Below are 16,035 nucleotides of genomic sequence, written 5' to 3'. Positions count from 1 at the left end.
GGAATCTATCAACCTCTGCCTTAAATATACATAAAGACTTGGTCTCCACAGCTGCCTGTGGCAATGAATTCCACAGATTCACCACTCTCTGGCTAAAGAAATTCCTCTTCATCTCCATTCTAAAAAGACGCCCCTCTATTCTGAGGTTGTGTCTCTGGTCTTAGATTCTCCCACCACAGCAAACATCCTCTCCACATCCACTCTTATCAAGGCCTTTCACATTTGATCAGTTCCCACATACTTCTGCATTCCAGTGAATACAGGCAGAGAGCCATCAAAGGCTCCTCATATGACAAGCTGTTTAATCCTAGTATCACTTCCATGAACCTCCTTTGAACCCGCTCCAGTGTCAGCACATCCTTTTTCAGATACGGGGCCCAAAATTTCTCTCAATATTCCAGTGAGCCCTTGTTGCTTTTATATGTGAGTCCTCTTGAAATGAATGCTAACATTGCATTTGGCTTCCTCACCACAGACTCAATCTGCAAGTTAACCTTTAAGGTATCCTGCAAAAAGACTCCCAACTCACTCTGCATCTCAGATTTTTGAATTTTCGCTCTATACAGAAAATAGTCTAACCTTTCATTTCTTCTACTAAACCGCATGACCAAATACTTCCTGACACTGTATTTCATCTGCCGCTTATTTGACCATTCTCCTACTCCATCTAAGTCCTTCTGTAGCCTCTCTACTTCCTCAAAACTATTTACTCCTCCACTTGTCTTTGTATCATCTGCAGATTTTGCAAGAAAGCCATCAATTCTATCATCCAAATCACTGACATATGAAGTAAAAAGAAGTGGTCCCAATACCACTAGACACTGGCAGCCAACCAGAAAAGGCTCCCTTTATTCCCACTCTTTGCTTACTGTCAGTCAGCCACTACTTTATCCATTTTCGAATCTTTTCTGTAATACCTTGGGCTTGTAGCTTGTTAAGCAGCCTCATGTGTGGCACCTTGTCAAAGTACTTCTGAAAATCCAAGTTCAGAACATAAGCCGATTCTCCTTTGTCTACCCTGCTTGTTATTTCTTCAAAGAATTCCAACAGATTTGTCAGGCAAGATTTTGCCTTGAGGAAACCATCCTGACTATGACCTATTTTATGTTCCTCCAAGTAACCCAAAATCACATTATTAATGATGGACTCCAACATCTTCCCAACTGCAGAAGTCAGAAAAACAGGCCTATAATTCCTTTTACTCTGCCTTTCTCCCTTCTTGAAGAATGGAGTGATCTTTGCAATTTTCCAGTCTTATGGAACCATTCCAAAATCTAGTGATTCTTGAAGATTCATTGCTAATATCTACACAATCTTTTTAGCCACCTCTTTCAGAACCTTGAGATGTACACCATCTGGTCCAGGTAACTTAGTTTTACCTTCAGACCTTTCAGTTTCCCAAGATCCTTCTCCTTAGTAATGGTAACTTCACACACTTCATGACCCGACAGCTGGAACTTCCACCATACTGCAAGGTATCTTCCACAGTGAAAATTGATGCAAAATACTTATTCAGTTTGTCCGCCATCTCTTTGTTCCCTCAGTACTACCTATCCAACATTGTTCTTCAGCGCTCCAATATCCACTCTTACCTCTTTTTACACGTTATGTATCTGAAGAAACTTTTGGTATCCTCTTTAATATTATGGGCTAGCTCACTTTCACATTCCATCTTCTCCTTCTTAATGACTTTTCCAGATGTGTTCTGTTGGTTTTTAAAAGCTTCCCAATCCTCTTAACTTCCCACTATTTTTGCTCCATTGTATACCCTTATGTTGGCATTGACTTCCCTTGTTTGCCATGGTTGAGTCACTTTGCTTTCAGAATACTTCTTCCTTTTTAGGATGTATATATCCTGTGCTTTCCGAATTGCTTCCAGAAATTCCAGCCATAGCTGCTCTGTCATCATCCCTGCCAGTGTTCTTTTCCAATCAATTCTGGCCAACTCCTCTCTCGTGGCTCTATAATTCTGGTACATCTAACTTCAGCTTCTCCTTCTCATATTTCAGGGTGAATTCATTCATACAATGATCACTTCCCTCTTAGGGTTCTTTTACCTTAAACTCTCGAATCAATTCTGATTCATTGCACAATACTCAAGTCAGCATAGCTGAATCTAGTAGGCTCAACAATGAGCTGCTCTAAAAAGCCATCTCGTAGGCATTCTAGAAATCCCCCCCCCCTTGGGGATACTGCGCCAACCTGATATTTCCAATCTACCTTATTCTAAAATCTTCCATGACTATTGTAATATTGCCCTTTTGGCATGCATTTTCTATCTCTCGTTGTCATTTGTAGACCAATCCAGAGTCTCTATTGCATCCACAGAATCTCTTTTCTGTACCTCTGACCACTGAATCTCCTATCAACACCGCAGTCCCCTTCACCAATCTGCTCTTCTGAGCCATGGCACCAGACAGTGCCAGAGATCTTGTCACTGTGGCTCCTCCACACTCCACCCCCCCCCCCGGTAGGTCACCTCCTCAACAGAATCTAAAGTTGTATACTTATTATTGAGGGAAGGGTCTGTCTATTTCTCTTCCTTCCCCTGGCAGTCACTGCAGACTTCCCTAAAATTCTTTTCTTGCAGGTATTGACAGGAGAAACTTTTGTTCAATGAAGAGTTGCACACAAAGACTGATAAATAATGTGCGAAAGAAGACAATCTATGCAAAGACAAGAAAAAAGCAAGGAAAACAATGATAAATAAATAAATAATACTGAGAATATGAGTTATAGAGTCCTCTAAAGTGAGTCCATAGGTTGTGAAATCAGTGCAGAGTTGAGGTGAGTGAAGTTATCTATGCTGGTACAAGAGCCGGATGCTTTAAGGGTAATAACTGTTCCAGAATCATGTGGTGTGAGGCAACTGTGCCTCTTCTACGATGGCAGCAGTGAGAAGAGAGCATGGCCTGGAGGTGGGGTCCTGGTATAACTTCCACACTTCTCAATTCATCCTACCTCCAGTAAAGACTAATACTAATTTATCTTGTAACACAAACATTTATTGATTCCCAACCTTTCCCCAGACATTCTCTCTTCTCCCCTTCATCACTGGGCAGAAGATACAAAAGTCTGAAAGCACGTACAACCAACTTCTACCCTGCTGTAATAAGACTATGAAATGGCTCCTAGCATGAGTTATAGACTCAGTACATCACAACCTACCTCTTTACAATCTTGCACTTTACTGTTTAACTGCACTGCACTTTCTCTGCAATTGTTACACTTTATTCTGCATTGTTATTTTTTCACCATGCTCTACTTCAGTGAATTGTATAATAATTTGACCTGTATGAACAGTGTGCCAGACAAGCCTTTCACTGTATCTTGGGAATGTGCCAATAATAAACCAATTCTTCCACCATTTAAAACTACTCAAATCAAAAATCTGTAGGCTGCACCAGCCCAGGCTCAGATGTTTGGTGTCAGCATCTGTTAGAAACACACACACCACAGGACCAATTCACAGGTTCAGCATCCTCAAGACATACATACAGTCTATACAACAGCTGTTGGAGCAAGCTCATGTAGGAAAAAGCAGATGACTAATCAAAGTCCATTAGCTGCTAATCAGTTTGTCATTATGCAGATCAGTGTCACCCAGAGGATGAAGGCAAAGAAATGATTTCAGTCCCAGTTAACTCACGCACTCTTGAAGATAATGAAGAATACCAATTAGAAGGGTTGAAAAATATGAACATTTTCTTATGGTAAAAAAGTGCACCGGAATCAAATGTACTGTTCCCTTAGGCCGGAAGCTTTACATAATGTAGTCTGGAGAAAGAGAATCAGAATAGATTCATGAGCAAATTTTAACCCTACTTGTCCAGCGAAAATCTCCCCTTCACACAAATCCTGATGTTAACCTGGTCTGAGAGAAGACCAAACATGAGGAAATCTGCAGATGCTGGAAATTGAAGCAACACACACAAAATGCTGGTGGAACACAGCAGGCCAGGCAGCATCTATAGGGAGAAGCGCTGTCGACGTTTCGGGCCGAGACCCTTCGTCAGGACTAACCGAAAGGAAAGATAGTAATTTACCAGCATTTTGTGTGTGCTGAGAGAAGACCACATACTTTTACTTAGTAAATGTAAATGATAAACAAACTCCAAATTTTGGAAATCTGAAATATAAACAGAAAATTCTAGAACCACTCCGAAGATCAGGCAGCCTCTATGGAGGACAAAACACAGTTAACATTTCAGTTGGAATGTTTCTTGTTCCACAGATGCAGCCTGACTTACTGAGAGTTTCCCACAATTTCTGTTCCTATTTCAGCATCCCTCTTTAAATGTGTATTTGAAAGCTGCATTGATCTGATGGTACACTTCTTACACTTTGCTGGCTACAGTGTTAACATCAACTCATTTCTGGTCAGAAAAATCCTGGGACTGATGGATATGGTTATACTTCCCACATAGCACTGGCTCTCCACAGTTCCCTGAAGAAAGTTTAAACCACCCACCCCCCAATCCCACCATAATTCTGCCTTTTCCTTAACTCCTTCCTTTTGAAGCTGTAGATTATCCCCCAGAGTATGATTCTTTGAGGCAGTGTTAAATTAATCAGCTTCACAAGTTAAATAACTACAGCAGTGGATAACTTTTTCTGTTTACATTTGATTTTCATCATTCACGACCTTTTCCTTTGATCTCATTGTGAAAGCCGCTTCTCATACATCTTAGTGCTGTATTATATTGCAAGAACACACTTACATCTTGATTCGACATGTCCCAGTAAGGTCTCTCTCCAAATGACATCACTTCCCACATGACAATTCCATAGCTCCACACATCGCTGGCCGAGGTAAACTTGCGGTATGCGATCGCCTCGGGCGCAGTCCACCGCACGGGGATCTTCCCACCCTGTATAGGCAGTTAAAAAGAGTACATTAGCCTTTCTATTCGTTGCTATGCAATCCTCACGAAGTCTGTCCCACCAAAGAAAACTCTCAGATAAAGCAAACCCGTACAAACAGAAGCTACAACTTCAACATCTCAACACGAGAGGACAAGAACACTAGAAAATAGGAACAATATTGGGCCACTTGGCCCCTCAAGTCTGTCCTACCATTCAATATGATCATGCCTGATTTATTCTTGGCTCAGTTCCTCTTCTGCGCCAGTTTGCCATAACTTTGATTATCTCTCTCCACTCTAAATAATTGATCATCTCACCTCCACCACTTTCGCAGGCAGAGAATTCCAGTGATTCACTACTCTCTGAGAGAAAGAGATGCAAGAGACTTGAGATGCAGGAATCTGAAACAATAAATACCAAAGGCCTTGACTGATTCTGCCTGACCTGCTGAGTTCCTCCGAAGTGTTGTTACCTTCTGACAGAAGGCAAGTGACCAGAGGGACATAATGCTCCTCCATCAGCACAAAACACGTGCCTTTTACCACAAAAAAAATAGGGCAGCAGGTTCACAGGAGCATCATCACCTGCAGGTTCAACTCTAAGTCTTGGGTTCCTTTTAATTTTTCCCCTGTCACTATTAATCTATGTCCTCTAGATTTAGATTCCTTTACCCTGGGAAAAAGACTGTGATCCGGCTCTGGCCTCATAGTTTTATATGCCTCTATACCATCACACCTCAGCCTCTGTAGGATCATGTTTCAATTTCAAGCTCTCAGTCAGTACGTTGGGCACCTGAGACAGGAGTGCTACTAAGCGCAAGTTTGTGTTTATAAATCTTGGAAAATGTAATTTAACGACTATCCAATGCATTGTACAGTGAATAAGCCAGAATTTCCCTTCTGGTATCCAAAGTTAGTCATGAGGTGGAGATGACAAGCCAGCTCACCCAGCAGGTCAGTGACAGGCCAGCTCACCCACTCTGTGCGGCCTGAGCTTCTGGGTACCTTTACTACAGGTAAGCTCAGATTGTGTTAACAAATGTAACCAATGCTTCAGCCACTTTCCTATCAGTTCTGGAGGGGCTAATAGGGAGGACTTAACAAGAAAAGTTGATGCCAAAAAAAAAAGCAGAGGCTGAATTTCAGCAATGAATTTGGTACAAGCAGAGTATCAATGTTCAGCATCAAGGTTTAGCAAGTGAGAACAGAAGTTACAACCCAGGGCTCCAAGTAGATCCTGGTGGTACAGAAGAGCCTTTACAAAGTGGGATACAACAAATTAGCTACCTCGATTTCACTCTACCTGTATGTCTGCTTTTTAAGTATCTACTGGAGGAGAAGAAGGAGAAGTAGACATTCCACCTGCTGCCTAAGGCACTGAGGTGCCCCACAACATCTATTAAACCTGACTGTTATGTTTGGCAAAGGTATCCTGGTGCAGTTTTAGTGATGACTCTGTCATTACTCTAGCAAGTCCTTTCTGCCCATCTCAACCTTGCCTGGGGTGTGAGGCAGCTGCAGGGAATCTCAGTGCAACAGGCACTTCCTCGACACTGTCAGAACATATTATTTTGAAGGGAGATGGCCCATTCCTTTCTATCTCAGCTCCTGGATGATGTCCTTTCCTGATTTATTCTGTCTTGGTGGTTTCCCCGTTTCTCCTAGTTCACATCTGTAATTGGTTTGCTCAGATTGAAAATGACTTCAGGAGAAATTGAGGCATTTCTACCAAAGCAATCTCATCCCATAAACACAAGGGAATTTGCAGATGCCAGAAGTCTTGAGCACCATACACAAAATGCTGGAGGAACTCAGCAAGTTCTTCTTCTTCAGCCCTTTGTCTTTTCACCTATTCCCTCTCAGTGTCATCCCCACTCCCCCACCCACCCTCCTTCCTCCTCAGCTGGTCTTTCCAATCACCTGCTGGCTTGTACTCCTTCCACTCCCCTACCTACTTATTCTGCCTTCTGCTCCCTCCCTTTCCAGTCCTGATAAAGGGTCTTAGCCTAAAACATGGACCGTTTATTCTCCTCATTGGCTGTGTGAATTATTGAGTTCCTGCAGCATTTAGTCTTGTGACCAAAGGGCTGAGCTTTATTGCTTCTTTCACTTTTAAGGGCAATCAAATAGAGTTGAACGTCACCCTACTGTGCAGAATTGTTGCCTCATCGCATTAGTGACCTAGGTTCAGTCTTGATCATGGGTGAGGTCTGTTTTCCCTGGTTTCCTTTGGGAGCCCCAGTGTCTTCCCAAATGCCAAAGATGGGGAGGCTGGAAGGCTAAATGGTCACTCTCACAAATGCATGGGTGAGTGAGTGGTAGAATCAGGAGAAATGTGGGGAGAATAAAGAGATGGGTTTAAGATAGGATTAGTGTAAATGAATGTTTTATAGTCAGTGCAAATTCAATGGGCTGAAGGGCCTGTTTTCATGCTTTATATCTCCAGGATTACAATGTTGTGAATGGAAGAGCCATAAAGATTGAGATCTTTATGAGATTGATATTGAGAGGTTTACAGAGCAAGGTTGTCTTATCAGTAAGTCATCACCAGTTTCAGCATGGCATTTCCCTTTTGAAATACTGTACGTTTAGCCAAACTGGTGAGATCTTTGCAGCTGGCTTTTAAAAGGATACACCATAATAAAAGCCACACTCTTCCAACTACAGAACATTGCTCAAATAGAGAAGAGTACAGTACGTTAACAGGTGCTTTGGTCCACGATGTCTGCTTTGATAATAATGCTAATTTGCAGTAATCCCAACTGCCTGCACACAATCCATTTTTCCCTTTGCTGACTTGTCTAAATACCTCAAACATTCTCCAGCAGCGTGCTCCAGGCACCTGCCACTTTCTGTATAAAAAATTGCCATGGAAATGTCCTTTAAACATTTAACCTCTCACCTTAAAGCGATGCCCTCCAGCCTGTGAAAAGACTCTGATGATCTACCCTATCCACATCTCAGGTAATTCTATATCCTTCTTTCTGTTTGCCCCTCTGCCTCTGATGCTCCAGAGTAAACTATCAATGTTTGGCCAATCTCTCATTAAAGCTAATACTTTCCAATTCAGGCAACATCCTGGTGAACCTCTTCTGCACCCTCTCAAAGCACATTTTCAGGGCAACTAAAGTCAATAAAGCCTAGTTGTTCTGTGCATAGACAAAAATCACAGTGTCACATGGGTATGGCTAAAACACACAGGGAGGTGAAGACTGTACTTCCTAAGGATCCATTCAGGGGAGGTTTATACCTGAAAGATATCAAGTTTGTCACCTAAATGTACATATATACAACCAAACGAAACAACGTTCCTCCGGACCACGGTGCACCCACAAGACAAATTTCACACACAGCACATAAAACAGAACATTATGACAAATAAGTCAATAAAATATGTTTGAAAATGCATGTAGCACACAGCACAGATAAACAGTAAACTGCTCACTCTGCTCGTGAAGAGATCACGATGGTGGCAGGGTATTCATTCGTCTCACAGCCTGAGGAAAGAAGGTGCTACCCAGTCTGGCAATCCTTTCCTGATGCTCCTGTACCTGCTTCCTGACTGCAGTGGGTCAGAGAGATTGTGAGATGATGACAGGGATCTTCAGCAATGCTTTGGGCCCTACATATACAACACTCCTGGGAAATGTCACAAATAGGGAAGAGGGAGAGTCCAGTGATCATCTGTAGGGTCTGTGGTCCGATGCCTTGCAGCTTCTGTGCCACACAATGATGCAGCCAGACAGGACACTCTCAATGGTATTACTGTAGAAGGTTGTTAGAATGAGGGTGGGGAGCTTTGTATGCCTGAGTCTCCTCAGGAAGTGCAGACACTGCTGTGCCTTCTTGACTAATGAGGAGGTGTTGTGGGTCCAGGTTAGATCGCCTGTTAGATGCACAGCAAGGATTCAAAGATTCAAAAGTACATTATCAAAGAATGTATAAATTATAAACCTTGAGTTTTTTTTGCTTACAGGCAGCCACAAAGCAAGAAATCTAGAAGAACATAATTAAAGAAAAAATAAAAATAAAAGACCAGTGTTCAACAGGCAAGAGAAAGGAAAAATACAGAAATCATGCAAACAATTGAAGCAAAGAGCAGCATTCTGAACCAAATGACTGTTCTGATCCGAGCCCCAGAGTCCAGCAGCATCTATCTTGTCTTGTCCACACTGATCCCCAGGCTGGTGCTCTCACACCTCTCTGTATGCTGACTCATCAATGGATGATGAGGTCAAACACTGCTGTATCATTACAAATCTGATGATGCAGTTTGGGCTGGATTTAGCAGTGATTATGAACAGCAATGGGCTGAACAGACAGACCTAGGGAGCACGAGTGCTCAGATGGAGCTTGAGGTGTCGCTGCCAACTCAAACTGACAGGAAGTCTTTCTGTCAAGAAGCAGTAATACTGAGAGGTGTTGAGTCCCAGCAAGGACAGTTTTCCCACCAGCTTCTGAGGGACGACACTGTTAAATACAACATCGTGGCATACAATACTTTGCAAAGCCTTGGACACAGAAATAGAGCTAGGGTGCCCAAGTCTTTTGTACAGTACAGTGCCTATCAATGTGGAATGGAGAATGAGTTTGTAAATCTGCGGGAACAAAAGTTGTTAGGAATGGTGATGGTGGAGTGGCACAGGAGATGTGTGGGACAGGTGGCAGAGAAGGAGTGCTTGGGCGGGAGTGGCGAAGGTGCAGACAATTCCAGCCTGGAGACACCAGGCAAGGTCATTTGATTACAAATAATTGGTTTATTGATCATTACAAAATGTCCCTCCGGTGCTTCCCGGTCCCTCCCCTTTTCCCAACCATGATTCCCCTGTCCCTGCCCCCTTTCCATTCTCAGTCCACAATGGAGACCCATATAGAATCAGATTTATCATCACTCACTTAGGTCATGAAATTTTATTTGGTGGCGCAATACATGAAATTACTACAGTACTGTGCAGAAGTCTTTGGCACCCTAGCTAGATACATGTGTCTAAGGTTTTGAACAGTACTGTACTTACTTCATATTCCTTTAAATACAATAATTTAACATTTTGGAATTTTCTGGAAGGCATTTAAATACTTCCACATTTTGATTCAAACTAAATCTCAATCCTTAAACGAACTAGGAGCACATCAATTCTAATATGAAAGTATTTTTAAACGATTAAAATTAAGCTCTGTGTTCTATCCATTATTCTTCACAAGACTTTCTGCTAAGGAGTAGCATGGTAATAACTACTGTATGTGACTAACAGTTTTGCACAGTGCTGTATGAAGCTTTGTTTTCTAGGTGAGACAGGACGGAGTGATGGGACAAGGCTATGAAACAAAGGTAAATGAAAACTGCACTGGCAAATTAGGAGCTGGGTATCCCAGGAGAACTAAGAGGCACAGAAATGTGTGTAGGTATCCTGCAGGTTAAACCTCTCTGAAGCAGTGTAAAGGAATTTCCATCTCTGATTGACGAAAGACACACACCTTTCCCATGGGAGAGAGGAGCTGAGTGGGAGCTGTATGTTGCACTCGAGGGGTGAGGGGATGAAGGTATCGGAGTGAGGCGAGTGGGGTTTGAGGAGCATCAGCAAAGCTTAATCAAGGGGCAATGTTCATTCCTAAACCTCAATGTGATATTGCAGTGCCAACATCTCTGCAGCTGGTAGGGTTGACAGGGAAGATACTTTATAAGGAAGACCAGATTATGAGGAATGCAGAGAATACAGAGGGTAAACCCTAGAAATTCCCTATGTCTATGGTAAAACAGCTTCTCATTCCATGACCAGGCTAGGGTTCTATAAAGCATCTTACAAAACATCTGAAAGGATCCAAATATTCCCTTCAAGCCTCCAGGACCTTCCACAATGCCTGGTAGCACCTCAAATTGGTTAAATACTCCCACCAGAAGTATTTCTGGTGAAAGGACAACCATTCACCTTCAGAATTTTAACAAATCCCATCAAGATTTTACACAAAAAACAGACAACGCTCAGCAGTCAGTCGCACCTGGAAAGGGAGAAAGAGTTGATACTTCAGGTTGAAGACACTTTTCAACAGGAAAAAGGAGACAAAAAAATTCATAGAGCTGCAATGAGGGTGGGAGGGTGTTGGCTCTCACAGGTAAAACCAGGGTGACTGAGGGAAATTCAAACTCACTTGCTGAGTCTTTTCAGCATTTTGTTTCAAATTTACAATAGTTTTTTGATTTTCACCATGAAGATTTTATACGCCATCTGTATTTGAGGAACTAGTTTGCTTCCTTCCATAATAATGGACACCTCTTTCCCTCATCTCTTCTCATGTTGCTTAGTTTTCCAGTTTCAGAGGCAGGAGCAGAGAAAGAACGTCTCCCTTGTAATGACCAACCTATATTGCTCATTGAAGACCAGTTCCAACCACAACCTTCTGTATGGTAAGAACAGTTATGAAGTGATAGGTTTGAGCCCTTTACGAGCAAAGTTCATCATGTGTTCTTACCACAATAATTGAAAGCAGTTACCACAATCTTAATGAGTTTAACTTCCCTTTCAGAATCAAGCTTTTGGACTGCTAGTACGGTCTGGCTATTTTACGGTGTGAATGAAGTCTTGAAGGTGCAAGACTTTTGCAGTATAGGCCGAATCAAAGTGGCAGGGCCCAGGCCTGAGAGTGGGGAACGAGCCAGTGTTTGGCCTTTGTAGGAGTGGACTTGCAGGTGATTCAAAGCAGCAGAACTGAGTCGAGGCAGTGGGTCACGGATCCCAATACGAGGAACAAGCCAAGGTCTGACCAATTTAAGTGCTGGGTCTAAGTGAAAAGGTCAGGGTGTTGGGGCCAGAGAAGAGGGAAGTGCTGGTGTTCACCTCACTGCTTAGGAAGTTTACTCATCTCTGTGCTGAACTGAGGCAGTGCCTTGCAATGAATGGGCTCCTGGACTGGCTGTGACCGGTCTCGTGGCTGTGACTGGCCTGGACTGGCTATGACCGGTCTCGTGGCTGTGACCGGCCTGGACTGGCTGTGACCGGTCTCGTGGCTGTGACCGGCCTGGACTGGCTGTGACCGGTCTCGTGGCTGTGATCGGCCTGGACTGGCTGTGATCGGTCTCGTGGCTGTGACCGGCCTGGACTGGCTGTGACCGGTCTCGTGGCTGTGATCAGCCTGGACTGGCTGTGATCGGTCTCGTGGCTGTGACCGGCCTGGACTGGCTGTGACCGGACTCGTGGCTGTGACCGGCCTGGACTGGCTGTGACCGGTCTCGTGGCTGTGACCGGCCTGGACTGGCTGTGACCGGTCTCGTGGCTGTGACCGGCCTGGACTGGCTGTGACCGGTCTCGTGGCTGTGACCGGCCTGGACTGGCTGTGATCGGTCTCGTGGCTGTGACCGGTCTCGTGGCTGTGACCGGCCTGGACTGGCTGTGACCGGTCTCGTGGCTGTGACCGGCCTGGACTGGCTGTGGCCGGTCTCGTGGCTATGACCGGCCTGGACTGGCTGTGACCGGTCTCGTGGCTGTGACCGGTCTCGTGGCTGTGACCGGCCTGGACTGGCTGTGACCGGCCTGGACTGGCTGTGACCGGTCTCGTGGCTGTGACCGGCCTGGACTGGCTGTGACCGGTCTCGTGGCTGTGACCGGCCTGTACTGGCTGTGACCGGTCTCGTGGCTGTGACCGGTCTCGTGGCTGTGACCGGCCTGGACTGGCTGTGACCGGCCTGGACTGGCTGTGACCGGTCTCGTGGCTGTGACCGGCCTGGACTGGCTGTGACCGGTCTCGTGGCTGTGACCGGCCTGGACTGGCTGTGACCGGTCTTGTGGCTGTGACCGGTCTCGTGGCTGTGACCGGCCTGGACTGGCTGTGACCGGTCTCGTGGCTGTGACCGGTCTCGTGGCTGTGACCGGCCTGGACTGGCTGTGACCGGTCTCGTGGCTGTGACCGGTCTCGTGGCTGTGACCGGCCTGGACTGGCTGTGACCGGTCTCGTGGCTGTGACCGGTCTCGTGGCTGTGACCGGCCTGGACTGGCTGTGACCGGTCTCGTGGCTGTGACCGGCCTGGACTGGCTGTGACCGGTCTCGTGGCTGTGATCGTCCTGGACTGGCTGTGACCGGTCTCGTGGCTGTGACCGGCCTGGACTGGCTGTGACTGGTCTCGTGGCTGTGATCGGCCTGGACTGGCTGTGACCGGTCTCGTGGCTGTGACCGGTCTCGTGGCTGTGATCAGCCTGGACTGGCTGTGATCGGTCTCGTGGCTGTGACCGGTCTCGTGGCTGTGACCGGTCTCGTGGCTATGACCGGCCTGGACTGGCTGTGACCGGTCTCGTGGCTGTGACCGGCCTGGACTGGCTGTGACCGGTCTCGTGGCTGTGACCGGCCTGGACTGGCTGTGATCGGTCTCGTGGCTGTGATCAGCCTGGACTGGCTGTGATCGGTCTCGTGGCTGTGACCGGTCTCGTGGCTGTGACCGGTCTCGTGGCTATGACCGGCCTGGACTGGCTGTGACCGGTCTCATGGCTGTGACCGGCCTGGACTGGCTGTGACCGGTCTCGTGGCTGTGACCGGCCTGGACTGGCTGTGACCGGTCTCGTGGCTGTGACCAGCCTGGACTGGCTGTGACCGGTCTCGTGGCTGTGACCGGCCTGGACTGGCTGTGACCGGTCTCGTGGCTGTGATCGGCCTGGACTGGCTGTGACCGGTCTCGTGGCTGTGATCGGCCTGGACTGGCTGTGTTCGGTCTCGTGGCTGTGACCGGTCTTGTGGCTGTGACCGGCCTGGACTGGCTGTGACCGGCCTGGACTGGCTGTGACCGGTCTCGTGGCTATGACCGGCCTGGACTGGCTGTGATCGGTCTCGTGGCTGTGACCGGTCTCGTGGCTGTGACCGGTCTCGTGGCTGTGACCGGCCTGGACTGGCTGTGACCGGTCTCGTGGCTGTGACCGGCCTGGACTGGCTGTGGCCGGTCTCGTGGCTATGACCGGCCTGGACTGGCTGTGACCGGTCTCGTGGCTGTGACCGGTCTCGTGGCTGTGACCGGCCTGGACTGGCTGTGACCGGCCTGGACTGGCTGTGACCGGTCTCGTGGCTGTGACCGGCCTGGACTGGCTGTGACCGGTCTCGTGGCTGTGACCGGCCTGGACTGGCTGTGACCGGTCTCGTGGCTGTGACCGGCCTGTACTGGCTGTGACCGGTCTCGTGGCTGTGACCGGTCTCGTGGCTGTGACCGGTCTCGTGGCTGTGACCGGCCTGGACTGGCTGTGACCGGTCTCGTGGCTGTGACCGGCCTGGACTGGCTGTGACCGGCCTGGACTGGCTGTGACCGGTCTCGTGGCTGTGACCGGCCTGGACTGGCTGTGACCGGTCTCGTGGCTGTGACCGGCCTGGACTGGCTGTGACCGGTCTTGTGGCTGTGACCGGTCTCGTGGCTGTGACCGGCCTGGACTGGCTGTGACCGGTCTCGTGGCTGTGACCGGCCTGGACTGGCTGTGACCGGCCTGGACTGGCTGTGACCGGTCTCGTGGCTGTGACCGGTCTCGTGGCTGTGACCGGCCTGGACTGGCTGTGACCGGTCTCGTGGCTGTGACCGGTCTCGTGGCTGTGACCGGCCTGGACTGGCTGTGACCGGTCTCGTGGCTGTGACCGGCCTGGACTGGCTGTGACCGGTCTCGTGGCTGTGACCGGCCTGGACTGGCTGTGACTGGTCTCGTGGCTGTGATCGGCCTGGACTGGCTGTGACCGGTCTCGTGGCTGTGACCGGTCTCGTGGCTGTGATCAGCCTGGACTGGCTGTGATCGGTCTCGTGGCTGTGACCGGTCTCGTGGCTGTGACCGGTCTCGTGGCTATGACCGGCCTGGACTGGCTGTGACCGGTCTCGTGGCTGTGACCGGCCTGGACTGGCTGTGACCGGTCTCGTGGCTGTGACCGGCCTGGACTGGCTGTGATCGGTCTCGTGGCTGTGATCAGCCTGGACTGGCTGTGATCGGTCTCGTGGCTGTGACCGGTCTCGTGGCTATGACCGGCCTGGACTGGCTGTGACCGGTCTCGTGGCTGTGACCGGCCTGGACTGGCTGTGACCGGTCTCGTGGCTGTGACCGGTCTCGTGGCTGTGACCAGCCTGGACTGGCTGTGACCGGTCTCGTGGCTGTGACCGGCCTGGACTGGCTGTGACCGGTCTCGTGGCTGTGATCGGCCTGGACTGGCTGTGACCGGTCTCGTGGCTGTGATCGGCCTGGACTGGCTGTGTTCGGTCTCGTGGCTGTGACCGGTCTTGTGGCTGTGACCGGCCTGGACTGGCTGTGACCGGCCTGGACTGGCTGTGACCGGTCTCGTGGCTATGACCGGCCTGGACTGGCTGTGATCGGTCTCGTGGCTGTGACCGGTCTCGTGGCTGTGACCGGTCTCGTGGCTGTGACCGGCCTGGACTGGCTGTGACCGGTCTCGTGGCTGTGACCGGCCTGGACTGGCTGTGACCGGTCTCGTGGCTGTGACCGGCCTGGACTGGCTGTGACCGGTCTCGTGGCTGTGACCGGCCTCGTGGCTGTGACCGGCCTGGACTGGCTGTGACCGGTCTCGTGGCTATGACCGGCCTGGACTGGCTGTGATCGGTCTCGTGGCTGTGACCGGTCTCGTGGCTGTGACCGGCCTGGACTGGCTGTGACCGGTCTCGTGGCTGTGACCGGCCTCGTGGCTGTGACCGGCCTGGACTGGCTGTGACCGGTCTCGTGGCTGTGACCGGCCTGGACTGGCTGTGACCGGCCTGGACTGGCTGTGACCGGTCTCGTGGCTATGACCGGCCTGGACTGGCTGTGACCGGTCTCGTGGCTGTGACCGGTCTCGTGGCTGTGACCGGCCTGGACTGGCTGTGACCGGCCTGGACTGGCTGTGACCGGTCTCGTGGCTATGACCGGCCTGGACTGGCTGTGATCGGTCTCGTGGCTGTGACCGGTCTCGTGGCTGTGACCGGCCTGGACTGGCTGTGACCGGTCTCGTGGCTGTGACCGGCCTGGACTGGCTGTGACCGGTCTCGTGGCTGTGACCGGCCTGGACTGGCTGTGACCGGTCTCGTGGCTGTGACCGGCCTGGACTGGCTGTGACCGGTCTCGTGGCTGTGATCGGCCTGGACTGGCTGTGACCGGTCTCGTGGCTGTGATCGGCCTGGACTGGCTGTGTTCGGTCTCGTGGCTGTGACCGGTCTTGTGGCTGTGACCGGCCT

The 16,035-nt window shown here is 49.1% G+C and overlaps 1 protein-coding gene across 3 annotated transcripts in view; it reads right to left on the bottom strand.

Annotated features, from left to right (window-relative positions):
• Positions 1 to 16,035, bottom strand: part of ephb1 (EPH receptor B1) — a 649,893-nt gene that overhangs the window by 50,043 nt on the left and 583,815 nt on the right. For all 3 annotated transcript variants that reach the window (XR_012098311.1, XM_073040560.1, XM_073040561.1), the window contains exon 13: positions 4,722 to 4,871. Coding sequence is in view for 2 of the 3 variants with exons in the window: in XM_073040560.1 (XP_072896661.1) it covers positions 4,722 to 4,871 (150 nt within the window). In the remaining variant the exon portion in view is untranslated. The remainder of the gene's footprint in view (positions 1 to 4,721; positions 4,872 to 16,035) is intronic.

This window comes from Hemitrygon akajei, chromosome 3 (assembly GCF_048418815.1).
Source record: "Hemitrygon akajei chromosome 3, sHemAka1.3, whole genome shotgun sequence".
Lineage (NCBI taxonomy): Eukaryota > Metazoa > Chordata > Chondrichthyes > Myliobatiformes > Dasyatidae > Hemitrygon > Hemitrygon akajei.
The sequence above is the reverse complement of the archived record's forward strand: the minus strand, read 5'-3'. Positions and strand labels throughout refer to the sequence as shown.